This window comes from Pituophis catenifer, unplaced genomic scaffold (genome assembly GCF_029215685.1).
Source record: "Pituophis catenifer annectens isolate HBS135680 unplaced genomic scaffold, rPitCat1.0.hap2 SCAF_18, whole genome shotgun sequence".
Lineage (NCBI taxonomy): Eukaryota > Metazoa > Chordata > Lepidosauria > Squamata > Colubridae > Pituophis > Pituophis catenifer.
In genome coordinates this window covers 6,218,595-6,244,860 of record NW_027256898.1, presented here as the reverse complement: position 1 = coordinate 6,244,860, position 26,266 = coordinate 6,218,595, and the positions used below count along the sequence as shown (strand labels likewise).

General features: G+C 47.4%; 1 protein-coding gene across 1 annotated transcript in view; it reads right to left on the bottom strand.

The window, feature by feature from the left end:
- KIF1B (kinesin family member 1B) overlaps window positions 1–26,266 on the bottom strand; it is a 116,680-nt gene that overhangs the window by 18,704 nt on the left and 71,710 nt on the right. The window contains exons 23-35 of the mRNA XM_070956074.1: window positions 21,903–22,002; window positions 20,777–20,925; window positions 19,513–19,691; window positions 18,213–18,350; window positions 15,836–16,108; window positions 10,576–10,694; window positions 10,131–10,216; window positions 9,296–9,425; window positions 8,314–8,476; window positions 7,050–7,140; window positions 6,389–6,507; window positions 6,225–6,280; window positions 1,984–2,092 (exon numbers count right to left, since the gene is read on the bottom strand). Coding sequence (XP_070812175.1) covers window positions 1,984–2,092; window positions 6,225–6,280; window positions 6,389–6,507; window positions 7,050–7,140; window positions 8,314–8,476; window positions 9,296–9,425; window positions 10,131–10,216; window positions 10,576–10,694; window positions 15,836–16,108; window positions 18,213–18,350; window positions 19,513–19,691; window positions 20,777–20,925; window positions 21,903–22,002 — 1,712 coding nt within the window. The remainder of the gene's footprint in view (window positions 1–1,983; window positions 2,093–6,224; window positions 6,281–6,388; window positions 6,508–7,049; window positions 7,141–8,313; window positions 8,477–9,295; window positions 9,426–10,130; window positions 10,217–10,575; window positions 10,695–15,835; window positions 16,109–18,212; window positions 18,351–19,512; window positions 19,692–20,776; window positions 20,926–21,902; window positions 22,003–26,266) is intronic.

The window sequence follows — 26,266 nt, the reverse complement described above, 5'->3', positions numbered from 1 at the left end:
GTTTAATTCCCCAGGTAGCTCACGGCTACCTCCATCCCAACCCTTTCCCCCTCGGATAAGATTAAAAATACAGCTGGACTATTTGCTGGGAAATACCAAGATCATAGCTTATCAACAGATAATCACATTTATTAGAGAAGGCTCTGGGGAACAGAAACTATCTACAAGGGAGGTCCAGAGACAGCATTTGTCGCTTTCTCTCATTCATTCTGGGAATCGGTTACAGAGCCGATTCTTCCAGCGTGGAAGGAAAACAAAGCATCGCTTGAAAAAACTTCCTCCCATCTTTCTTTCAAGACTGAGCTCTCCATCCTAAACCCAAGGGTGGGATTGAAAAATTTTAGCAGCCAATTCTCTGCCCAGTTGCTGGGTGGGTCTGGCCATGGGGGTATGGCCTAGTCAGCTTCCTGCACCATGGCGGGGGGGGGGGGGGGGTTTCCACCCTCCCCAGGCTCTGGAGGTTTTTCTCAAGCCTCCGGGAGTGCAAAAACGGCCTCCCCCGGGCTCTGGAGGCTCTCCGAAGGCTGGAAACGGGCCCGTTTCTGACTTCTGGTACTTCCGGTAGGCCCATTTTTCGCCCTCCCGGAGCCTCCATGGGCCTGCACTTACCTGACATACAAAGTGGGATGTGTGGAGACTTGGGGTGGGTGGGGGTGGGGGTGAGCCAGTCCTTGCAACTACCAGTTCGGCGGACCAGATTAAAATTAACATCCGATTCGCCCGAACCGGCTGAATCCCACCCCTCCCCACCTGTTCTGACATCCCAGATACTCCACAGCGTAAACGTCAAGCTCTGAAGCGAACCTGGCTGGGATCATTTTGGAGACTTCAGAGTTGCCACAATGGGAAGAAGAAGGGATAGGGAGGGGGAGCATAGTTAGATGGAGCTTTTATAGCCAAAACAAAACAGGTTTCCTGTGGGAACCAAGGACATTCAAACAGGTGGTTGGAGTAGGGGGGTGGTGAAGTAACCAGGCAACCAGCCAGCAACTTGATTGGACAATGTGACTGACTGTTTGGGGAAAGGGAGAAACTTTCCCTTTTTAATCAGGTGAAAACCGCAGGAACTTTCAGAGTTGGTTTTCACCAGTTTGTGCCAATATGGCAACTCCAATCAAACTGTTCTTTGAGGAATCTACCTGCCTCGGAGTTCTGCTTTACGGGGGCTATTACCGTATTTTTCTGACTATAAGACACACTTTTTAGTCTCTCAAAAGGGGGTGAAAATGTCTGTGCGTCTTGTAGACCAAATACTGCAGAAGCCCTGTCCACCCGCCCGCTGTTTTTTCGGCCTCCGCACACCCCGTTTTCAGGCCTTTTTTGGTCTTTTTGCAACCCATTTTCGGGGGTTTTATGTGGCTTTTTTCGGCCCATTTTTTCTGAAAAAACAGGCCAAAAAAAGTCGCAAAAACAGGCCACAAAAAGCCTCGAAAAAGGACTGAAAAAAACTGCAAAAAGTGGACTGAAAAAAAGCCTCAAAAATGGGGAAAAAAGAGCCTCGAAAAAGGGCCGAAAAAAGCCTCAAAAACAGGCTGAAAAATGCCCTGAAATGGGCTGGAAAAAGGCTGGAAAAGGGCCAAAAAGGGCCGAAAATGGGGCATGCGGAGGCCAAAAACTTGTTTTTTGTTGTTTTCGTCTTCTAAATTTAGGTCGTCTTATAGTCAGCTGCGTCTTATAGTCTGAAAAATACGGTACTTGGAACCCTGACAATAAATATCTCTAGCAAGGCAGCTTCTGAATGGCCAAGCAAGTCTGACCATGCTCCTCTGGGTTTGCAGCAAGACAGAAGGTCTTCTCCTTCTCAGCCCGTTAGCCAGTGGTAGCGCAGTGGTTCTCCGTGCTCTAGCTTAAATCCCCCAAGCGCCTTCAGATGTTCCTCAACGAAAGGATCTCGCTTCAGCCGTCTCAATGCAAATAATAAGCAGCATTAACTGCTCCTGTCACTAAGCACCCCACCAGGCAAGGCAATCGGACCCAACTCACTCTCCCGTCGGCTCCAGTTCGCTGATCTCGAACCAAACCAGGAGATCGTATTTGGTCATGCTCTGTCCCAAGCTGGCTTTATTCATCGTGTTGAGTTTGGTGGCTGGGACTGAAAGAGAAAAAAAATGACTGGTTTAAAAATTAAAAGAAAACGCAGTCTGGAAATGACTTACGAACAATCCTAATGCTGCCCGGGGTTTATGAGCGTTGAGGCCAACAGATTGAGAAAGACAGCTCTTGTGATGCTTAAATAAAGTGTCAAATTTCCGAAAGATGCCCTAATTAATTCATGAGCCATGATCCAAACTTTAAAGGAAATATAGTCATTTATTAGGAGCAACATTCCGGCAATACTCAGATGCAGTTAGGACTGATCCTACATAGATTTACGTTCCCCTATGACCCTGTCTCTCCCCTCCTCTCTGGCCATGTCATAAATCACATTCTCCAATTAACCACTTTGGCTGGCTGTGAAACCTAACACCCTCCTTCTGATTGCGGTCAGAAAGAATGTATGGAATTCACTTCAGTTCTCCCTCCCTCCTGCTCATGGCAACTTGAAAGCTTTGCAAGTTGACATAAAGTTTTTCTGGCATGCTTTCCCTGATGGGTTAGGACTCATAAGCTCCAGCCTAAAATAATAGCAATTTGTATTATTATTATTATTATTATTATTATTATTATATTATTATTATTATTATTATTATTATTATTATTATTATTATTATTATTATTATTATTGATCATCGCACAGTCAGTCAGATGTTGAGACTGGGTTTGGCATTTTTGTCCACCTATCGAGTCCTTACCAAGGACCTGAGATAGGCAGATTTGAATGTTTGATGGTGTTACAGATATCGTCTCAGGATGGAAGCTGTTCTAAGTAAAGCTGCCTTCTGCAATTGATTGGTGGCAAATTGGTCAATGCCAATGATGGTATTCAAGTGGTGCTCCAGTTGTTTTGGGATTGCACCCAAGGCGCTTATTATTATTCTCTCTTTTATTCATTAAACATGAAACTCAATCAACTGAACATTTAAAAATTTAACACAAATATTATTGACTGGCACTGAGGGATGATACGGATTGCTGCCAGCATCCTAAGTATCAACCATGATTATTATTATTACTACTCTATTTCCCCCAAAAACAAGACCCAACGGGAAAATAAGTCCTAGCATGATTTTTCAGGATGCTCGTAATATAAGCCCTACCCCCCAAAATAAGCCCCAGTTATGATCCTCAGCCAGATGGGTGCATTTAGTACCGTATTTCCCCCAAAATAAGACCTAACCAGAAAATAAGCCCTAATGTGTCTTTTGGAGCAAAAATTAATAGAAGACCGGGTCTTATTTTTGGGGAAACATGCTATTATTGTTGTTTTTGCTGTTGTTATTATCATCTTCATCATCATCATTAAAAAGAGACCTCGGGAACAAAAGACACAGAATAATGGATCCATGGAAGAAGATTTTCCTAGCAAAACAGGAACGTGGACCCAGAAGGAGTCCTGTAAGTTTTGAACAGAAGTATCTGGCAGGGTTTTGTTCTCATCTTAGAGAACCTGGAATGTCCTTGACATCTGGATTCAACTCATGAATTTGGGGTCCCGGTTTTGGATTCAAGTCAAGCCCCAGCCCACCGCAGGGTGAAAGTGGTCACACAGGGCTCAGGAGAACCCCCCAGGTGCCTGGAGAAAGAGGCCTAAAGGTTGTTCCTACACGGATCCCAGATCGATTGTGTTACTGACCATCTCGCTTGGGGAACCGCTGGGCCTGACAACAGCTGGGGACAGGCAGAGAGAGAAAAGGAGGCGACCGGTCAGCATCGTCTTGGAACGTTGCCATGGCCGCCGTCGCAAGCACGTTGGCATGCTGGGACACGGCGTCGAGCACGGGCGCGTTTACATAGCCAGACATGAGATACATGACCAATTCGATTTTTCTCTCATGGTCTGGAGGAAGCAACGAGGACGTGGGAGGAAAGGCGTCAGGCAACGGTGAGAAAAAGAGAGGCATGTGAGAGAGGGAGGCAAGGAGGTCGGGTGGGGAGGGAGAGAAGGCGAGGGAGTAAAAAAAATGGAATGAATGAAAGAATTCGACATGCACAGCTGAAAGCTCAACCAAGAAAACCAAGGGGGGGGGATGATACGATGAGCAAGGGGATGGTTACTGAGAAAGGAGCCACATGTGAGTAGAAAAGAGCTGATCAACAGGAGTCCGACACAATCTCCAGACATGACAAGAATGGCAGTTTCTCTCCATCCAATCCAATAGTGAAATGCTACCGGTTTGCACCAGTTCTGGCGAACCGGTAGTTTAAAAAAAAAAGCTACCGCTCCAAACCGGTATTTCCGATGATCGGCTGTGTCATGTGATTTAAAATCGCTAGAAAGCCTGCTACCATTGACTGAGTGAAAAGACTGGACATGCGCAGTTGAAGTGGGCGGGACCAAGCTGTGGAGGAGATTTTGAATGGCACCCAGTCGGTTTAATGAAAGTGAAAGAAGTCCCAATGAGTGGAGTGTCGGAGCGTCGAGGAGGAAAAAGCCTGCTTTTTAATGAATCTAAATCGCACGACACAGCTGTTACCCCTCCTCGCTGTTCTGCTTACCTTCCTAAGCCTCCTTTTTCCGCGCAAAGCATGTGTTTGGTGCTTACTGTGCATGCGTGCGTGCGCAGCATGCATTTGGTGCGTATTGCACATGCACGCATACAGCTTGTGCACACCGCACACCGCAGTTGCACGAGCAGCGAACCAGTGGCAAACTGGGGAAGATTTCACCACTGATCCAATCCTCCCAACATTTTTGGAGGTGATTTCAAGAAGACCTCTGTTTGCATACAGCCAGTAGCCCTTGAGTAGATAAAGGCTGGCCCACAATTTGATCCATTTAAGGTCAGTTGCACAGTCAGCCAGATGTTTAGCATTCAGCATTCTTGTCCACCTACTGACTCCATCCCAAGGACTTAAGGGGGGGGGGCAGATGTTGCTGTTTAATAACATTAAAGCTATCATCACAAAACGTAATCTGTTATTGTTATTATGACTAATACAGAGAAACTAGTGAAGTTTGTCTCTTCTTTTTCATTCCAATGATTAATGTATGTGTTGGGGTCCCTGGCATTCAATGAGCTTGGCGGTATTCTTGTAATAGAATAGAATTCTTTATTGGCCGAGTGTGATTGAACACACAAGGAATTTGTCTTAGGTCCGTGATGGCGAACCTATGGCACGCGTGCCACAGGTGGCACGCCGAGCCATATTGGTGGGCATGTGAGCTCAGCTCCAGCACACATGTGCGCGCCGGCCAGCTGATTTTCGGGTCTTCTGGGCCCACCGGAAGTTGGGAAACGGGCAGTTTCCAGCCTCCAGAGGGCCTCCGGGGGGGACGGGGTAGGGAAGTCAGTTTTCGTCCTCCCCAGACTCCTAGAAGGGGTATGGAGCCTGGGGAGAGTGAAAAATGGGCCTACCGGGCCATTGTGTACCAAAAGAGAGCACGGGGGTGGGGGGACGCACACGCATGCGCACGGGGGGGTGGGGCACATAGAATTATGGGTATGGGCACACACGTGAACGACCCCCCCACTTTTGGCACACGATGGCAAAAAGAATAGCCATCACTGTCTTAGGTGTATATGCTCTCAGTGTATATAAGGAGAATAAAATACATCCATGAAGAATAAAAAAGATACAATAGTTACTGATAAGCTATCAAATCATACTAGATACAAATAAAAACAATATAATTGAAAGATACAAGCAACATGGTTATAGTAATAAGTGGGAATACTAGATACTAGTAAGGAAGAGAAGAATAGTAATACAGTCTTAGTAAATTATTTGACAGTGTGGTGGGAATGATGCAGAGTGATGGCATTCATAATGAATAATAAAGGTAGACCTTTTTATTACCAAACTAAGTCACATCAGCACTGATGATGTTACTTAGTTGGGTAATGGAACGTCTGCAAGGAAAACTACCAAGCTCAGAGCACTGAGCAGCTCACAGTTCGACCCTGAGCTACGAAGATTCCCTTCTATCGATACTAATGTATTTTTATTGTTACTTTCCATTCTCTGCCACCTGATTCTCAGCGGTCAATGAGTTATTCTTATTCTATCTGATTTGATGCCACCCGATTTCACCCAACACTGCGATCTCCTAAACAATTTTGTGTGCTAAACACTTCGTTACTCAGAGGGGACAATTTCTCGTGCCGAGGAAAAACAACTCTTACCTGGCTTTGAGAGAGGCATGGGAGGAGGGAAATATCGCCGGGATGGCTGCGGAGGGCTGTGGAGAAAAGAGGCTGTTAGCGCAACTGGCTGGTCATATTTCGAATGGTCATTCAATGAATGGTTGTAAGTCAAGGACTTATAACCTGTGCTGTTATCCAGGTACCTGTTGAGTTCTTGTCCCTGCAGGTGGAGCGTGTGGAGCTGATAGTGTCCAAAGACCTCAAAGACAATGGGTTTGGTCTTGATGTATTCGACAAAGGATTCGGTCACTTCCACGGAAATCTGTCAAGAGGAGACACGAACAGCCGTCTGAGTGAGCGAGAAAAGACTCAAAAATACCATACTTTTCGGAGTATAAGGCACACTTTTTCCCCCACTAAAAGAGAGTGGAAATGTTGGTGCGTCTTATACACCGAATACAGCCATTTTTGGCTTCCCGAAACCCTGCCCCGCGCATCCCATTTTTGCCAAAAACAGCCCCGTTTTTGCCAAAAATGGGATGCGCAGAGGGGTTGGGAGGCCTGCAGAGTGCTCCTGGGGGCTGGGCAGGGCAAAAACCAGACATGCGGAGGCCAATAACTATTTTTTTTTCTTGTTTTCCTCTTCGAAATCTTGGTGCATCTTATACTCCGATGCATCTTATAGTCCGAAAAATACGGTCATAATAAAAATAATAACAACCTTCAGCCAGCCAGCCGCAGAAGAGATGGCTGGCTTGCCTATCTGGAAATAGGAAGGTTGCTGCCCATACTTCATTTGCAGGTGATTCTGATCTCTGAAGAAGCCACCAAGAACCCCTCCAAGAAGGTCACTTCCTCACTTACATTCTGGACATGATAAAATCCAAGCGGGGTCCCTCGGCCGTTATTTTTCAGAGGTTCGGTGGAGAAAGCTTCATCGTGCCGGTGGAGAAAGCTAGGAAAACAAGAATAAACCAGGTGAAGGTGAAGTACGCCATCATCGCCTCAATTAGCAATGTTCGTTCCGGTCCCAATGAGGGTCTACCTGTATACCTGCCATCTCCCACATCAGAAAACAGAATAACAAGAGTTGGAAGGGATCTTGGAGGTCTTCTAGTCCAACCCCGTTTAGGCAGGAAATCATACATATATAGTCTAGTTTAATGAAAAGAAGGACTGGGTCACATGATAGCAGTGTCCCAATATCTCAGAGACAAAGAAGAGGGGGTCAACTTATTCTCCAAAGCACCAGAAGGCAGGACAAGAAGCAACGGATGGAAACTAATGTTGTGGTTTGCCAGAGCTGGCAGCGGAGTCGGACAGTGAGGAGGCTGGGGAGGACCATGGGTCGGTCCTGGAGTCTGGGGAAGGCACTGACGAGGGCTCTGCATCAGAGGCAGAGATGGGGCCAGGGCCATCTGGGAGCGATGCGCGCACTTCAGAGCCTCCAGAGGCGGATAGCAGAAAGGCAGAGGAACAGGAGGAGCCTGTTCCTAGTGCACGCATGCGAAGAGCTACCAGAAGGCAAGAGCAGCTAAAGCAAAAAGGACGACTCGGGAGTAAGGCCAGGAGATGATTTGCCCCTCCCAGAAGGCTTAAAAGAGCAGCAACTCTTTGGGATCTTTGTATGAAAGCAACATTGCTACATTTGTTTCTTGTCTGCATCTCTTGCTTCTGAACATCTTGGGGTTTTGCCAAGAAAAGCCTTTGGCAGGGTGCCAAAGAAGACAAAGGCTGGTGATAAGGCCGAAGGACTGTTTATGAAGAATTTGTTTTGGACTTAATTTGGACTAAGCTGAGAATGAAGTAATTCTCAGCTGTTCTAATAAAATATGTTTGTTTCGGACTGATTGTGTCTGGTAATAACTACTTGGGCCTAGGTCACAACAGCTAATCAAGGAGAGACGCAACTTAGAACCAAGGAAAAATTTCCTGACAGTGAGAACAATTAATCAGTGGAACAACTTGTCTCCAGAAGTTGTGAATGCTCCATCACTGGAAGCTTTGAAGAAGAGATTGGACAACCATTTGTCTGAAATGGGATGGGGTTTCCTGCCTAAGGAAGGGGTGTGTGTGTGTGTGTTGGACTTTGTGCAAACATGAGGACTAGCAGCTTACTTAGACTTACTTGAATTGGCAGAAGATATCCGCATATTCTGGGAGGATCCCGTTGGCCTGGAGCACCGTCACCCGGAAGGTAAAGACACTGCCCAGTTTCAGGTGATCCCCAACCTCCTCAGTAAAACCTTCCATGGCCATCTTGCCATCCAACAGAGTGCTGGATTTCAGGTCTGGAAATATATATATATATATATATTTATATTTTTAAAAGAAGAATGGATTGCAACCATCTTGAAGCATTTTTTTACTCGGAGTAAAGCCGCCTACAAGATGTGTCCTGCGTGTTCTTTGCCCGGCGTGGCTGTGGTCATCGCTTTTAGAGAGACCTCAGATCCAAAGGTGGTCTTCAGGTCATCCCAAAAGCCATCTGAACATCAAGTTCCAAAGAATTCTGGAAAAGCCAGGTTGGGGAACCACGCCGTGCAGACAACTGCAAATCATAAAGCTGCTCTCCCCCCTCAAAATATTTTAGGATTGGGTTCTAGCAGGGGTGGGCTTCAAGGGCTTCTCTGTCCAGTTGCTGGGTGGCCGTGGCCATGGTGGGCTTGGCCTAGTCGGCCTCCTGCACCACGGTGGGGTGGGGATGGGAGCATTTTGCTCTCCCCAGGCTCCAGAAGCTTTCTTCGAGCCTCTGGGAGGGCGAAAACGGCCTCCCCAGGCTCCGGAGGCCCTTCCTGAACTTCCGGTATGCCTGTTTTTCACCGTCCCCAAGCCTCTGTGCATGCCCTGCACTTACCTACATCCAAAACTGGTTGCGTGGGGACTCTTGGGAGGGGAGGGGAGGGGGTGGGCGGGGCCAGCCAGGAGTGGGATTTGGGGTTCTCTGAACTGCACAGAATCTTAGCTAGAGGTTTTCCCGAATCCCTGCGAACCCCCTGCCGCCTACCCCTGGGTATTAGCACAGCATACTACGGCCCCAGCTTAATTTGACACATCTCCAATCTCTCCTGGACCTCAAAGAATCAGAAGAGGTCTTCTGTTCGACTTACTCAGTTCATTCATCCGGTTGATTTCTTCAGGGGGCGTACTGACTTCCGCACTCTGGCCTTGTCCCTCGACGATCCTCAGTTCTTCCAAGGACAGTCCAGAATGTGTCATGGATACGGATGAAAAGTTGCTCTGGGGAAACCACAAACAAATGGGAGATGTCTAGTGAAGGTGGCCTCCCGCTTTCTTCTTCTTTGAATCCTTCTTTGCCCCTTGAATGCTGTTGTGGCATTCAAGTGGAGCTGGCAGCAGATTCGGACCCTGAGGAGGTGGGGGAGGAACATGGGCCAGTCCTGGAGTCTGGGGAAGATTCTGATGAGGGCTCTGCGTCGGAGGCAGAATGGGGGCCAGGGCCGTCTGATAGTTGTCAGCTGCCTTCGGAGTCAGACATCAGTGGGGCAGAGGAACAGCCGGAGCCTGTTCCTAGTGTGCGCATGCGCAGAGTGGCCAGAGGAAGGGAACAGCTAAAGAACAAGGGTCGACTCAGGAGTAAGGCCACAGGTGGACGATTAATGGCCCCTCCCAGAGGGAATAAAAGAGGAGCAAAAGGGGAGGGGAGCTTGCAGGAGACAATTAGTTTGCTTAATTGATTCGTGACTCTCCGAGAATCCTTGCCAAGTTTTGAAGATATCGGCCTGGCAGCTCCCCAAGCCAGATAAGGTCTGTGACTGTAAATTCTCCCTTGAAAGACTTTGGTGGATGTGAATGAGAGGAATTCACTGTTTGTTTAATAAAAGGGGTTTTGTCGGGACCAGGATTTTGCTTCGTGCTTTTTGGAAAAAGCCTAGGTCAGAACAAACACCAAGACTACAGAGATGCACTTAAGTAAGATGTTACCTTGTCGAAATACTCGTTGTCGAATGAGATCTTGGCTGTGCCAGACTGCCGAACGCCAGAGCCATAATCGGGGGCCTCTTCGTCGGCTATTGGAAAAAAAGAGAAAGTACCAATGAAGGAGAATATTTGTAGCGTAGGGTTGAACCTGTGGGGTCCTTGGTGCTCTCTGAGCTTGGTGGTTTTCTCTGCAGACATTTTATTACCAAACTAGGTAACACTATCAGTGCAGAGCACGTCGTGATGTCACCTACTTTGGTAATGAAACATCTGCAAAGGGAAAGAGGCAAAACACAGCTGTTAAGAGAAAGGAGCTTTGAAACACCCTGACTTCCATCTTTAAAAGGTTACAATTCCGTTACTGGCCCAAACCATGAAGAAACCAACAATGTCATGAACAAACCAACAGCTACCCTCAGCTTCTCGGCAAGGCCTGGCTGCAACTTACCAGCTATAGCTTGGACTGCCACACGCAGGAATCCACGCACTTCTCCTTTCTCGCTGACAACAGCCACTCTGTGGATGAGGGGGACTGGATAGAGAAGATTGCTTAAGTAGACAAACGCCCTGAAGGAAAAGAAGGATGGAAACCAAATCTTAGTCCCTCGTTTGTAAAACAAGAGTTACGTTTGATTAATTTGAGTAGAGATGGCATTTGGTTGAGGACAAACACAGTAACGACTCATCTGTTAGGAAGCTTGAAATGAAACACAGCTAGACTCATCTTGATCTTTTAACAAATCACCGACGATTTAACCCATCGCACAGACAACTCTCAGTGGTTTACATGACATGAAAACTTAAAAGTAAAAATTATGAAGGCAATTACCGAACACATGTCAAATTTTAGCTCTTCTTCACTCTGAATTTTGAACAGGCTGGAATATTTTTAATATTTTAACCAGTTACCATATCTCTTTTGTGGCAATGTCAACGTTGCTGCTGACATTTAGGAGCCATAACAATGTTTAAAGGCCATGTTTAAAGGCATTGAGGGGCAGAAACACTCTATTACTGTACAGTTTACACTAAAACTTACAAGTATAAGTGGCAATTTAAATATTGCATTTTTGTGCAAGTTAGCTTTGCCAAATGTAAAAAACAAAACAAAACCTGGTCTTTGCAGCAGAATAAAATAAGGGCATGAATTTCAAATTGTATTTTTCACCTGCCAGCCCCTCCCAATAGACTGGCCCAGGGGTGAAATCCAGCAGGTTCTGGAGAACCGGTAGCGGAAATTTTGAACAGTTCGGAGAACAGGCAACTGGCCCCAGAGCAGGATGGGAATGGAGATTTTGTAATATCCTTCCCCCAGGAGTGGGGTGGGAATGGAGATTTTGCAATAGCCTTCCCCCAGAAGTGGGGAAGGAATGGGGATTTTGCAATATCCTTCCTCCAGGAGTGGGGAGGGAATGGAGATTTTGCAATATTCTTCCCCCAGGAGTGGGGTGGGAATGGGGATTTTGCAGTATCCTTCCCCTGGAGTGGGGTGGGAATGGAGATTTTGCAATATCCTTCCCCCAGGAGTGGGGAAGGAATGGGGATTTTGCAATATCCTTCCTCCAGGAGTGGGGAAGGAATGGGGATTTTGCAATATCCGTCCCCCAGGAGTAGGGAGAGAATGGGGATTTTGCAGTATCCTTCCCCTGGAATGGGGAGGGAATGGAGATTTTGTAATATTCTTCCCCCAGGAGTGGGGAGGGAATGGGGATTTTGCAGTATCCTTCCCCTGCCACGCCCACCAACCCACACCCACAGAACCGGTAGTAAAAAAAAAAAATGGATTTCACCACTGGACTGGCCTTATAGATATAGGGGCTCTATATCACAAATGGCCAACTATGAGCACCTATGAATAATTAAACTAGGAAAAAAGAAACACTGAGGACTAGAAATATGGGAAACTTTTTATACAGTCGTGTTAATCTATTCTGCCAGCGCCCGTGTGCTTTCCCCCCAACCGATGGGAATTTCCTGAAATGAAGAAAAGGCAAAGCAATGCAAAAACACAAGCACAAATGGTGATCTGTGTATTCTACGACGACAAAAAAAATGTCAATGGAGTGCAACACAAAAGAGAGGGAACACAACGGATACACAAACCGAAATGGCTGCAACTCAAAACTAAGACAAATAGGCCTCCTTTTTTTCCAGCCTGCTTTGCAAGTTTCATTTCAGAGGGAAGGGAATTCTTTTAAGGCGGCAGCAGCAGCAGACTGAAAGGAAACGGGAGGTACGATGAGCCCAAAGATTGGTGAGACAGAGCAACATCTTCACATAAACAAGCCAAAGTCAGATGAGAAAATAAAAGTTTAATGTGGAAATAAAAAAAAAAGGGAGGGGGAAAGGGGGAGGATTAAAAGGTGACTAACGGAACGCAAAGGAAGTCTGGGATGGGTTGGAAAACGTAATCCCTGCGGACGTAGAGGCGAAGGCCCCATTTCGGATGCCTTCCCCAGCCAATAAACATCAATTTCACACGGCGTGCCAAAAGAATTGACTGCAAGGACCGGCGTTTTTCCTCTGAGCCGCAAAGCGGAGGCCAAACCAGCATCCAGATATGAGCCACCGCATGGTTTACAAGCTCTCTAGCTTAACAAACAGGGCCAGGAAGAAGAAGATAAGATGGGGAATTCCTCAGGTTGCCTAGAAACAGGGGTGGGCTTCAAAAATTTCAGCAAGGGGGTCTCTGCCTGGTTGCTGGGTGGGCGTGGCCAGGGTGGGCGTGGCCTAGTCGGCCTCCTGCACCACGGCGAGAGGGGGGGGCATTTTTGCCCTCCCCAGGCTCCGGAGGCTTTTCTCAAACCTCTGGGAGGGCAAAAACGGCCTCCCCAGGCTCTGGAAGCCCTCTGAAGGCCAGAAACATTTCCGGCTTTCCCGAACTTCTGGTAGGCCAGTTTTTCACCCTCCCTGAGCCCCCACGCACACCCTACATTTACCTGCATCCAAAACAGGCCGCGTGGGGAGTCCTGGGAGGGGGAGGATGGGCGGGGCCAGCCAGGAGTGGGATTTAGGGGTTCTCTGAACTGCACAGAATCGTAGCTAGAGGTTCTCCCGAACCCCTGCGAACCCCAGCAGCCCCACCCCTGCCTAGAAGTGGTAAATTGTCACAGCCAGATGCAGGGCGCTCTGGCCACAATCCCAAAATTTGCTGGTATGAACCGAGCATAATTTATATTCCTGGTTTTTAAGAAGCCTGCAATGCCGTAGGCCTGTTTGGTCATTTCTAAACCTTGTTTAGGGTAAAAAGACAGAATGGTTGGGTTCTCGCCATCATGCTAAACTGGGAGCTTTTAAGAAGCTACAATAGTACTGGAAACGCAAAGCCACGATGGTCGTCTTCAGGTGTCATATTAACAGACCAGCAAACCATGTTACGGAGAACCAGAGCAATGGCTGCCTCCAGATGTTAAGTAGATGTTAAGTAGAAATTAAGAAATTGTAATTGTGATTTCTTGTGATGTTGATTTTGACAATCTTCATATGAACGTATTTTTGAGAGTGTCAAGCTGGTATTTTGTATATATATTGAGAAAAGGGAACTAGAGACCCTATAGAGAAATGAAAGCTCCCCTAAAACATGGTTTGAAGTTCAAACCAGGATTTAGATTTTGATTCATGGTTACAAAGCAAAATGTTGACAACTGCAGTTTTTAGTCTTATGTGCAATCTTCGCACCGGGGGCAGAAGTTTTAGCAGTTTCAACGGGCATCTGTTGCACAACTGAAGTGCTGGATTTTTGCTTTTTGACTGATAATTTGACAGTTATTGGGTTTTATTGTTGTGAGGTCATGTATTTTCGGTGGGTGGCCATGCAAATATTGAAAATGAAATTATCCATCATGAATTCTCGTCGTCTCTGTTAAAGCCCTCAACGCACAACTAATTCCAATTGAGGTAAAAGCAGGCTCCATTCTACATTACAATTTAGGAGAGGGTTAAAAAATGTATCCAAGATTCCTGAATCTTTTTGATCACGAGTGACTGTTTGTTAATTAGAATTTTTTAAATTAATAGATGCTTTCAGAATTCTTGTTTTTATTGTGTTTTTGCAAACCTGCCAGAGGGGACAAGGATGTGGGAGGCAGGCTGATTTTTTAAATCAGCAAAAGGGAAGAAGGGAAGGTACCAGAAGTCCGTTTTCATGCCACGCTCACAGTGGCCTTTGCACAGAGACCGGCTAAGCTCACGGACTTTTAGGGTCATTCTAGAATACAGGTAGCCCTCGATTTATGACCACAATTGAGCCCAACATTTCTGTTGCTAAGTGAGACATTTGCTAAGTGAGTTTTGCCCTCTTTTACGACTTTTCTTGCAACGGTGGTTAATCCCTGCAGTTGTTAAAGATTAATCACACCGTTGTTAAGCGAATCTGGCTTCCCCATTGTGTTGTAGCCCATCAGCGGCTGGTGCAGCTAGTAGCTGATTCGGACAGCGAGGAGGCTGGTGTGGTGCTGTGCCAGCAGCCTGTGCAGCTGGCACTCGAGTCGGACAATGAGGAGGCTGGAGAAGATGTGGCACCAGAGGCGGGGATCCAGCCAGGGCCTTCACAACCTCCAGAAGCTCCCTTAAGTGAAGAAGACGAAGAGGAGGGGCCTCTTCTCGATACACGGGCACGCAGAGCTGCCAAAAGGCAGGAGTGGCTTCTCAGGAGTAGGTCTCTTTGAGAGTAAGGCTTGGGGCTAATTGTCCACTCCCTTAGCCTATTTAAGGAGGAATGCTGACTGAAACAATTTGCAGGGAACAACTCCGTTCACATACCTTCCTGTCTTGTCTTGCTTATCTTATCAGCTTCCTGCAAATTGCTTCTGGTTATTCTGCCAACCACAGTAAGCTTTCAGTTATTATTCTTTGAATTCTTGGCGGCTGTTAATGCAGTTAATTGACAGCTGTTGTTGTAAAAAACTGGTTTATTTAGTAAACTAAGGTTTGAACGGACTTTGTGTGTGCTGCGCTCTTTGGGGTCCATAGCTGGGGCAGAACACATTGACTTTGCTTGTCAGAAGGCCACAGAAGTGGAACCCGTGACCCCCAGGACTCTGCAATCGTCATAAATATGAGTCAGTTGCCAATTGCATTCAGATTTTGATCATGTGACCATGGGGAGAGGCTACGACGGTCAAGTGAAAATCAGTTGCAAGTCACTTTTTTCAGTGCCGTTGTATGAGTCAGTTGCCAAGTATCTGGAGTTTGACCACGTGACCATGGGGATGCCGCAACGGTCGTTAAGTGTGAGCCAGAGATGGGTTTCACATAATTTTACCACGGGTTCACCACGCACCAAAAATGTGAGCGCGCACTCCTGTGGCCTTCCGCGCATGTGCTTTGCTTTGGACGCAGCATGCATGCAGCTTAGAAAACATGGGTAAATAGGATGGCATAGCGCCAGGGTGGTTGGGCAGGCCCACCCGCAGGTCACCACGACCGGTTTTCCCAAACCGGTCGGAACCAGCTGATGTGGTGTGAACGTCCCTTTTTTCACTGCTGTTGTATACTTCGAGCGGTCACTAAATGAACTGTTTTCAATTGAGGACTAGCTAGGGAATTCAAGAAGAGGAAATCCAATTGTCCTGAAATAATTAAGTTGGAGAAAATCAGCCTGGGATTTGCCTGGACTGGCTCCTTTTGTTGAGGAAGGACACGCAGCTCATGGGAAAAAAAAACAAAGCCAGTCCCTGCTGGTCATTCTTACAGTCGACCTCACCAACCTTCCCACCAAAATGAACCAAGGGGAGCGGTCGTAAAACGGATCCTGGCCATCGCTGAAGCAGTCCAATCCCTCCTCGGTCCCGACATCGGAGCCCGTGTCGTCCACAAAGGCCTCGTCGTCGAAATCCGTCATCTCGTCCTGCTGCTCGTCGGCCAGCTCCGTGATATCGGAATCGGCGGTGGAGAAAGTGGGGGAGGGCGTGCGGTCAGCCAGGCGCTCATTCACACAGCCGTGGAAAATGGGGGAGCTAGAGATATCGGTTAACGGAACACTTTGGTTAACGCGGCAAGGGAGGAAGGGGGGAGGGGGAGAGAAAGAAAGAAAGAAAAGGATAGCTTCGTTTGAAAAAAAAAGGGGCTCTGCAGCCGGCGGAGCCCAGTGCACAGCCCACCGGAACAACAATCACAAGGCAAAGCTTTTTTTGGGGGGGGGAGGGGGCAGAGAAGGGGCGCGAGACAAAGCACAGTGCAGAGGAAAGGCAGACTCTCCTACGCTGAGCTGGGTGTAGATGGCGGCAAAAGGTTTCCGGGCGAGAGAAACTAGCTGTCAGCATTCTGATGCTGCCATAAAAAGGAGGAGGCGAGGCTTGACTTTTCACCTACTTATTTTCTCTGTAGATAATATCCCCTAGGAGATGGGATGGGAGGGGGGACATTCCTGTGGGCTGAGGTCAGAAGCTGGGGAGACTGACTTGGAAGATGGCCAATGAGAAGATGAGAATTGGGGAACGGAAAGGGAAGGGTTTGGGGGTCAGAGGCTTAGTATCGGCTACGATGAAGTCGGGCCCAGATCTGTCATACTCAATAAATGGAATATTTCAGCAAAGATTAATTGTTTGGGAGTGCAATTTATTTGAGATGACATCGAAACCTGACACTAGCATTTTCTCTAAGCTGTCAAAAGCAAAATATTTCAACCCTTTCTGCACGTAGAAACAGATATATATAGAGATAGATAGGATCACTTTTATTGTCACTGTTGTGGCCTGTGGGCCGCCAGCCCCTCCAGCAGCCGAATCAGAGGAGGAGGAGGAGGAGGGGGCGTGGGAGTCAGCATCGAGGCAACCTGAGAGCTCCAAGGGGCAAGAGGGAATGGAGCTGGCAGAGAGAGACAGAGGCAGAGCCTGGGCCGTCTGTTAGTCCTCAGATGGAGAGTCAACAGGTGGCTGGAGGTGGCTGATGAGGAAGAGGAGGAACAGCTGGGCCCAGTGCCTGATGCGCAGATGTGAAGAAGGCAGAGGAGAGGAGAGCAGTGGAAATCTATGGGCCGGTCCTTGGGACGGAAGAGCCACCGCTGCTAGCAAAACCTCACCCTAGCTCTGGGGATAAAAGGCAGGGGGCAGAGAGGAATAGATGTGGCAGACAACTATTCATCTTCCAGCTGGACAGACTTGTCAGCCTGCATTGAGAGAGAAACTTTTTGCCGGGGCTGCCGGCGCTCCTAACAAAGGAATCATTCATTTAACCTCAGAGAGTTTGTCGTGTTTGGGGAGCTGGATCAGAACAGTCACTTTGAATGTACACTAATCGACATACATTAAAATGGAATTTTAAATCCAGCTCAAATCCAAATACAAAACTCCCTTCCCGTAGGAAGCTAAAGGGTCAGGGTGAAGACCACGAGAACCGTTCTTTCTTGGGGAGTTAACTCACTCCAGGCAGGGAGATACATTCGGGGTAGAAACTGATTGGCATCCCAGGCAATTCTCCCAATCTAAATTTCCACTGAACTAGGAAATAAATTGGATGGATTTTAGGGAAACCAGGGCAGCAGTGCAATTTAGATTTCTTTGCCACCAAATTCTTTTTTTTTTCCTAGCAGTGGAAAAAGTTGTGCGCATGGTTGAAAGTCGAGGAAATGCATGTATACACCAAAGCAAAGGGGTGGAGGGTTTTTTGGAAAAAAGCAAATTAACAACATCCTGCTACTTGGATGATTTTAAGTGGAACAAAGCCTGGATTCTCAGCGTGGATCTTTTTTACCCTCTCTTCTTCCAGAAAAACAAATCTCAGAGAGTGGCCTAATTTGAACCCCCAGCTCTTTTCTGAAGGAGGGGTTCAGAAGTCAAATTTCCCACGGAATGGCATTTTCCACGTTTTTACATCCAAGGAAAATGCGATTGATCACCTGAATTTTTAATCAGAGCATGGGAGGTCAATTTTGAAGGAGAAATTTGGCCAATTTGGCTCATTCCCAAATTCTAAACAGAAGATCGACCGGATGACTGACCCCTCGCACAAAAGTCCTGTTCCCAACCATGCAGCCATCCAGGTGGATACGACAGAATGATGCCGCCCCTTCAGACCAGCCATTGCCAAAGATGTTCCCATGAGGCCGATGGGCCTCTCTTCCGCGTGGAAATGGGTTCCACCTACCTCCCAACCAGCTTGAACCAATGGAATCGGTCGTAGAAAGGGTCGCTGCCTGTCATGGTGCTCTCGTTCTCTTCCTGGGCATCGGAGGCTATCTCTCCGGCTCGGTCGTACATTTCCCTCATCAGCTCCAGCCTCTGCCTACAAAGCAGAAGATGGCCAAGGGGTCAAGAGAGAGACAGCCTGGATCCATTTGAATTACATGAAAGGTTTTCGGGCTTCCTGCCTACCAATCTGGTACCTACAGGAGCAGGGTTTTTTTAACAGTAGCATTTTCAGGGCTGAAGGGCCCCCTAAAGCACTAAAGTACCGTATTTTCTGGAGTATAAGACTCATTTCTCCCCTCTCCCCCCCACAAAGAGGGTGAAAATTTGGGTGTGTCTTATACAGCAAATGTAGCCCTGCCCACCCATAGGCCCCCACCCTTTGGCCTCTGCCTCCCAGCAATTTGTCTCCTTGCCCGTTTCAGTTTCAGCACAGTCTGATTAGCACAAGCAGCTGATTGCCGGTTGGATCAGCCTCCCGACCATCAGCTGTTTCAGGCTGCAGGGATCGCCATTGCCTATTGCCGCCTCCGCATGCCCCATTTTCGGCCTCTGCTGTTTGCTGTTTGCTGCAAGGAGGCAAATTGCTGGGAGGCAGAGGCAGATTTTTTTTTTCTTGTTTTCCTCCCAAAAAAAGGTAGGTGTGTCTTATAGTCCGGAGCGTCTTATACTCCGGAAAATACGGTACTTCTTCCCATCCCTAGCAGGACAGTGAGGAGGTTGGGGAAGAACATGGGCCAGTCCTGGAGTCTGGGGAAGGCTCTGATGAGGGCTCTGCATCGGAGGCAGAGAGGGGGCCAGGGCCGTCTGACAGTTATCAGTTGCCTTCGGAGTCAGACATCAGTGAGGCAGGCAAACAGCTGGAGCCTGTTCCCAGTATGCGCATGCACAGAGTGGTCAGACGAAGGGAACAGCTAAAGAACAAGGGTCGACTCAGGAGTAAGGCCACAGATGGACAGTGAATGGCCCCACCCAGAGGGAATAAAGAGGAGCGAAAGGGGAGGGGAGTTTGCAGGAGATAATTAGTTTGTTTAATTGGTTTGTGACTCTCCGAGACTCCTTGCCAAGTTTTGAAGATATCGGCCTGGCAATTCTCCAAGCCAGATAAGGTCTGTGACTGTAAATTCACCCCGAAAGACTTTGCTGAAGATGAGTGAGAGAAATTCACAGTAACTTAATAAAAAGGGTTTTTTGTCAGGTTAAAGAGTCTGCTTCCTGATTTGGGGACGCCTAAGTCAGAACAGCCATTCCTTGCCCACCTGAGTTTTTCCAGGGACCAGTAGTGAGTAGCACCGTTCTTGAGATCCTGGACCTCTACTGCCACCACCGTGCGAGGGAAGGGGCAATGGCCGCGGGGCTTGTCTGAGTCGGCCGGCATCAGCTCCGGAGGTAATGGGGAGTAGAGCGTGTCAGTCAGCAGAACGAACTGGAATTGTACCTGGAAGGACCAAAAATAAGAGGCGGATGTAGATGCGGAGCTAAACAACAAAAGGCTTTTTTCTCCCCCGATTGGTGCTACTGTGACAATATATACTGCTCTTGCATATGGAGGTTCTTGGAAGCCCTCAAGGTTGATGGCCACTTGTGATGACCCGGGGCATGGCACAGAGGCAGCACAGTCAGCTGAGAGTTCAAACCGCCCCCTTAGTGTTGAAAATATTCCCCAAAACACTCCCACGTTTCTGGCAAATCCCAGAGCAAAGTGATGACACACACACCTCCAGCAGCCTCTGGCTGCAAATAGTCCAGCCCAATGCTGTGAGCACAATGGCTGCAAACAAGAACTTCAGCAGGGCAAGGGAATAAATCAATTAGTCCAGGAAGCAGAGGAACAAAGCAAGAAATCCAAGAAACGCCCAATGTCGGCAACAGCACACAACACTCCATGAATTCAGTGTTTGTTCCCGACAAATGCCCCTCCCCATAGCATCTCCTTAAGTCTCAGTCCCCAAGTGTGCCTTATGAAGAGGGGCGGGGCACCCTCCTCCAGAGTAGCCGGGTCAGTCTGCGCTGTTCTCGCCTTCTCTCTACTCTCCGTGCTCGAGGATCAGGAGGGAGTGGTCCCTGCTCATCGCCTGAGCTCTGCCTCTCATGTTCACTGCTTAGCCTCTCTTGCTCATCCTGCCCCCCTTCCTCCCTGCCTACAAACCGTCCCAATCCTGAAATGCCCAGGCCTGCCTTGGCATGTTCCTCCCCACATTCCTCCAGAGCCAAGGAAGCTGCCCCCTCGATCTCCGTCAGCTCCACTCCGGCTGAATCTTCCTCCACAGATTCAGGCTCCGATGGAGGCATGACACCACTGATGGGCTTTGCCAATTAGCCTAAACCCAGAGGCTCCCTTGTTCAAACGACTTGATCTTTCTCCAGTTAAGATGCATGGACTTCAAGCTCCCAGAATGCAAGCCGGCTGGGGGATTCTGGGAATTGAAGTCCACCCGTCTTCAAGCGGCCAAGTTGGAGAAACGATGTCTAGCTGGACCTTGTGATTTGTCACGGATAGCCTTGCTCCAAGAATCCCCTTACCTTTTTTTTCAGCTCCACGCTAATGGCGTTGCCTTCCTTCAGGTAGACTGCATTGCCCCACAGCTGATCTCTTAAAGAGGTAAACTGGTGGAACTTCCATTTGCGGAAAGCCCACTGGGCAAGGTCGTACTCGTGCTGAGTCCAAGGCACTGAAAAAAATAAAATAAATGCAAGACGCATAGGTTAGTTCCTAAGGTTTACACTAAAGAAAGGGTCTTTTCTACGGTGGCCTGTAGGGCAGTGGCTGGCTGGGGAATTCTGGGAATTGAAGTCCACATATTTCAAAGTTGCCAAGGTTGAAAAACACTGCCTAACCCTAACCCTAACTCAAAGAAGTGTTCCTTGTAGATCATTACGACACTACAGTGCCTGAAGTGTTGATTCTCCAGACACCATGGCAATTGAGCCGAAATTTTCTGCTGCTAAGTGAAACATTTGTTAAGTGAGTCTTGCCCACTTTACGACCTTTCTTGCCACAGCTGTTAAGTGGATCCCTGCAGTTACTAAATTAGCAACACGGTTGTTAAGTGAATCCGGCTTCCCCATTGACTTTGCTCGTCAGAAGGCCACTAAAGGGGAATCACATGACCCCGGAATACTGCAACCGTCATAAATATGAGTCAGTTGCCAATTGCATTTTAGATTTTGATCATGTGAACGGTTGCAAGTCACCTTTTTTTCCAGTGCCACTGTAGCTTTGAGCGGTCACTAAATGAACTATGGTTAAGTCAAGGACTAGATGAATTTTGAAGGGTCACGTGGCTTAGAACTTGTGGCTTTTGTCAGCTTTTGTCTTGAAACTCTTAGAAACGAACATTGTTCCCCTAGGTTTTAAAACACGAGTAGTGGCCGTTTTTTTCCCCCAACTGTCCAAACTACCAAATAAGGGCCAAGATGGGAGATGATGCCACAGCTTCCATCTTACAAATTCAGTGACCCCCTCGGGTTGCAATAATAATAATTTCTGAGTCTCACTGGATAAATCAGCCCCCATGTCCTGCAGGAAAAGAAATCAGTGGAATATCCTAGAAAAAGCGGGCGTAAAATGAAAAGAACAAACAGGTGCAAAAATCCCCTTCTGTTCCTGCAGGAGTTGGTTCCCGGCCCAGGCTCTTTTTCAACTCACCCTCCTCTTCCTCTTCTTCCTCCTCTTCCTCCGTAGTCTCAGCAGCCAAGGACCGGGTCTCGACCTGTTTCTGCAAGGCCTGGAGTTTGCTTTCATAGTCCTGAAGGGGGAACAAGAAAACACCGTATAGGAGAAGACGACAAGGGAAAAGTGAGGGGGAAGAGAGGAGGAAGAGAGAGAAAAAAGGAACACAGAGGGAGAACGCTCCAGGGAGGAGAATGTGAGAAACAGACCGGGACGGAGAAACAGGGAAGGACGACGCTGTTGTTTCCACGAGAGATTAGCTGCCTTTTAGAGCAACAGGCTTTGGATATAGGGTATGAATCAGGCCTGTGGGCATTTCTTCTCCAGTTTAGCAAAGGTTAAGAGATTTGGGAATATAGCAAATACATTTGGCCTTAGCAACAGCCAAAGGCCATTGAGGAGCAATGGCCTTTTCCTTTTGGCTGCGTGATGAAAGCAGCAAATCTTTTTAACGGTGTTCAGGACTGATGGGCGTCGTTATGCAGGGCATGTGGTGAGCTGGATGCCAATCCAAGCATTACAACTTTCTCCCGAGTACTAATCACACCGGTATTTGGGTGGGAAGAGAGAGAGAGAGCGGTGCAGTGGCCTAGAGGTGGAGCTCTCGCCTCACAATCAAGAGGCTGTGAGTTCGATCCTAGGTAGGGGAAGATACTTCTCTCTCTGGGCACTATGAGAATGTATCTGCTGAATATAAACTCCGCATCGGCGATAGGAAGGGCATCTGGCCAGTAAAACAGTCAGCTCCATTCAGTTGCTCAGACTCCACCCCGCAAGGGATTATGGGGTCATTAAAAGAAGATGATTTGGATGGGAAGGGACAGAGAAGACCAACCCCCACCCCCGCATGCCCCCCAGTGAAGGGCATGTTCTCAGAACCCATCCATCACTACGTCAATTGTCAATAAGTCTTCACCGGCTTATGGAGCTAGTCTTCTCTCTGAAGATTGCACAGCCGAGGTGGGGCTCTTGCACACCCAGCATTGCTCCGGGAGGGGCTGAGTGTTCACCAAGTGCTGAAGAAGCCATGATGGGGTTGGGGGTGAATCTCAACACAAAGATTGTGCACTAAACCAGAACAAGAGAGAGTGTGTAGCACCTTGAGTGATGGAGAGCTGGCTGGATTATTAGAGCAGCTTTTCAGATTTAGCCATTTCTCCCACAGCTGCGGATGCCATTGCTATACAGGCAGTCCTTGACTTACGCAATTGAGCCCTAAAATTGCTGTTGCTAAGCGAAACGTTGGTTAAGTGAGCTCTGCCTCGTTTTGTGACCTTCCTTGCCGCAGTTGTTAAGTGAATCACTGTGGTTCTTAAATTAGTAACACGACCGTTGAGTGAATCTGGCTTCCCCATTGATTTTGCTTCACAAAAGTTGGATCAGGTGAGCCCGGGGCAGTGCAACCGTCATAAATATGAAATCAGTTGCCAAGAGTCCCAATTTCGATCACATCACCTGATCATGGGGATGTTGCAATGGTTGTTAAGTGTTAAAAAAACGGTCGTAAGCAGCATTTCTCAGTGCCGTTGTAACTTAGGGGACGGTCCCTAAACGAACTGTCGTGAGGACTATCTACTCAAGAAGCTAAAGGCTGCATTTGATAAATGATGGCCATTATTGCTAAAAGGGGATTGGATTCAAACCCATTGGAATGGCCTTGTTATTACAACCATGTTTCAGGATCTAAAAGGGCTTTTTGGCTTTTCTAAAGATACTAGCTGAATACCTGTGCTTCTTTACGAAACCATGTGATTGGGCTTGATAAATCCAATACTTACAGCTTGAAAATTAATGAATAGTTACGATCGGCCTCTCCTCTCCCCTCCTCTCCCTCAGCCTTGCCCCACAGAAGCCTCCCCTATCCTATCCCTTTCTCTCCCTCAGGTTTGCCCCACAGAAGCCTGTCCTATGCTATCCCGTTCTCTCCAGAGTTATTTTCAAGTTGAAAGGGGGAGTAGAACGTCTAACTAATTAGCATCAGAGCGTGTTAATAATAATATAGGAAATACTAATGCTCTTGATGGTCATTTTGAAAATCCTTTCTTAGTGAGCACCTAGAAGCCAAGAGGAACGTACGTGGCAAATTTCAAGTTTGTAGGCTTTATGGTTCTGGAGATTTCGTGATTACGGAATGAGTGGTTTTCGCTTTTATATATATAGATTGTTAATTATCGTTCTCCAGGCATCGGGTGCAACTTAATCCTTCCCCAACCCAACAGCAATAGCCCTTAGACTTATATACCGCTTCACAGTGCCTTACAGCCCTGTCTAAGCAGTTTACAGAGTCCGCCTCTTTCCCCCAACAATCTGGGTCATCATTGTACAGACCTGGAAAGGATGGAAGGCTGAGTCAACCTGGAGCCAGTCAGGATCGAACTGTTGGCAGTCGGCAGAGTTAGACTGCAAATACCGCATTCTAACCACTCTGCCACCATGACTCTTGTAGCAATAGCTCTTAGACTTATATACCGCTTCACAGTGCTTTACAGGCCCCTCTAAGCAGTTTAAAGAGTCAGCCTCTTGCCCCCAACAATCAGGGTCCTCATTTTAACCGACCTCGAGAAGGACTGAAGGCTGAGTCAACCTTGAGCTAGTCAGGATCGAACCCCTAGCAGTCGGCAGGAATTAGCTTGCAATTCTGCATTCTAACCACTGTGCCACTATGGCTCTATAATAACACCCTAACCCTCAACCCATTACACCGTGGCCTCTTCAACCAGCACATCTGGGAGACGCAGAGTAAGGAAAAATGACTTTCTTTTTCCTAGGCAGAATGTTATCTGAAAATTAATTTTGGTGGATTTTTCAGGAGAGGAAGATTGAATTAGAGCCAGCACGGCCCCACACGATCCTTAAGACACCCACAAAGCTTTTCTCACCCTATTCTTAACATTTCCAACACACACACACACACACACACACACACACACACTCCAAACAAACTTCCTGATCTCTGGAAGTTTTACAGGTAGTCCTCAACGTACGACAACAACTGAGCCCAACATTTCTTTTTTTAAGTGAGACATTGATTTGAGTTTTTCCCCATTTTATGAATTTTCTTGCTACGTCTGCGGAGATTCTCAGTCATCTGGGTCACGCTTGTCCCAAAAGTGCTTTTTTTTTTTTTTCAAGAGGCAACTGGACTTCCTGGTTTTTCTTTGAAGACGTTTCGCTTCTCATCCAAGAAGCTTCTTCGGCTCTGACTGGATGGTGGGGAATGGAAGGGTTTCCCTGAGGGTAAACACAGATAAACCTCCAAGTGGCATCAATGGCTCTCTAGAAGGAGGCAAATGACCAGCAGTCTGCAAGGAGTATAAATCCTTCCATTACTCCCCACCATCCTGTCAGAACTGAAGAAGCTTCTTGGATGAGAAGCGAAACGCCTTCAAAGACAAACAAGAAAGTCCAGTGGCTTCTTGAAAAAAACAGCACCTTTGGGTTTTCTTTCCACGGATCTGGTTTCCCCATTGACTTGGCTTGTCAGAAGGTCGCCAAAAAATATTCACACAGTGACTCCAGGACACTGCAACTGTCATAAATCTGAGCCAGTTGCCAAGCGCCTGAATTTTGGTCACGTCACCCATGGAGATGCGATGGTCACTAAATGAACGGTTGTAAATCGAGGATTGCCCGCATTACTCTATGTACTCCGTGGACCAACAATTTCAGGGGAACAAGGAAAAACCAACGATTAAGAATAAGGAAATCTGAAGAACTGTTTTCATAGATGTCGGGAGTGTGGCTCTTTTATCCTTGATGGGAAGGAATTGATCTAAGGCACTGATGGCGAACCTTTTCGGCACTGAGTGCCCAAACCGGAACACGCGTGTCAGAAACACGAAGACCAACTGGCTGGCGCAATGCATGCCTGTTTTTGGCTGCTTTTTGGGCCATTTTCCAGCCATTTTGGGGCTGCTTTTGACTGAAAAACAGCCTATTTTTTGGCCATTTTGGGGGTGTTATCAGCAATCCAGAATGTTATCATTTCAATCGACTTGAGTCTTTGCAATGTGTCCATCGATTTGCACTTCATTCCAGGTCGCTAAGAATACCATTTTTGGGGGAGGGGGCGGTGAATATGTGGAAACCACACACCTTTTTCCTGCACATGAAAGTTCAAATTAAATTATACATCCCAGGCAATAAGTTTACAAGGCCCGCTACATCAGAGGGATTCCCAATTTAAGAACTAGGAAAGGATCCCACTGGATCCTGAATCTTACGTCCCCTTTTCTTATCAGATTCCTCTAAATGCCAGTTTAAAAGAGAAGAAGAGCTAACCGTGTTCTCCACACTCTTTGGTTTAAAAAACAAAACAAAACACAAAATTAGCTCCTTTT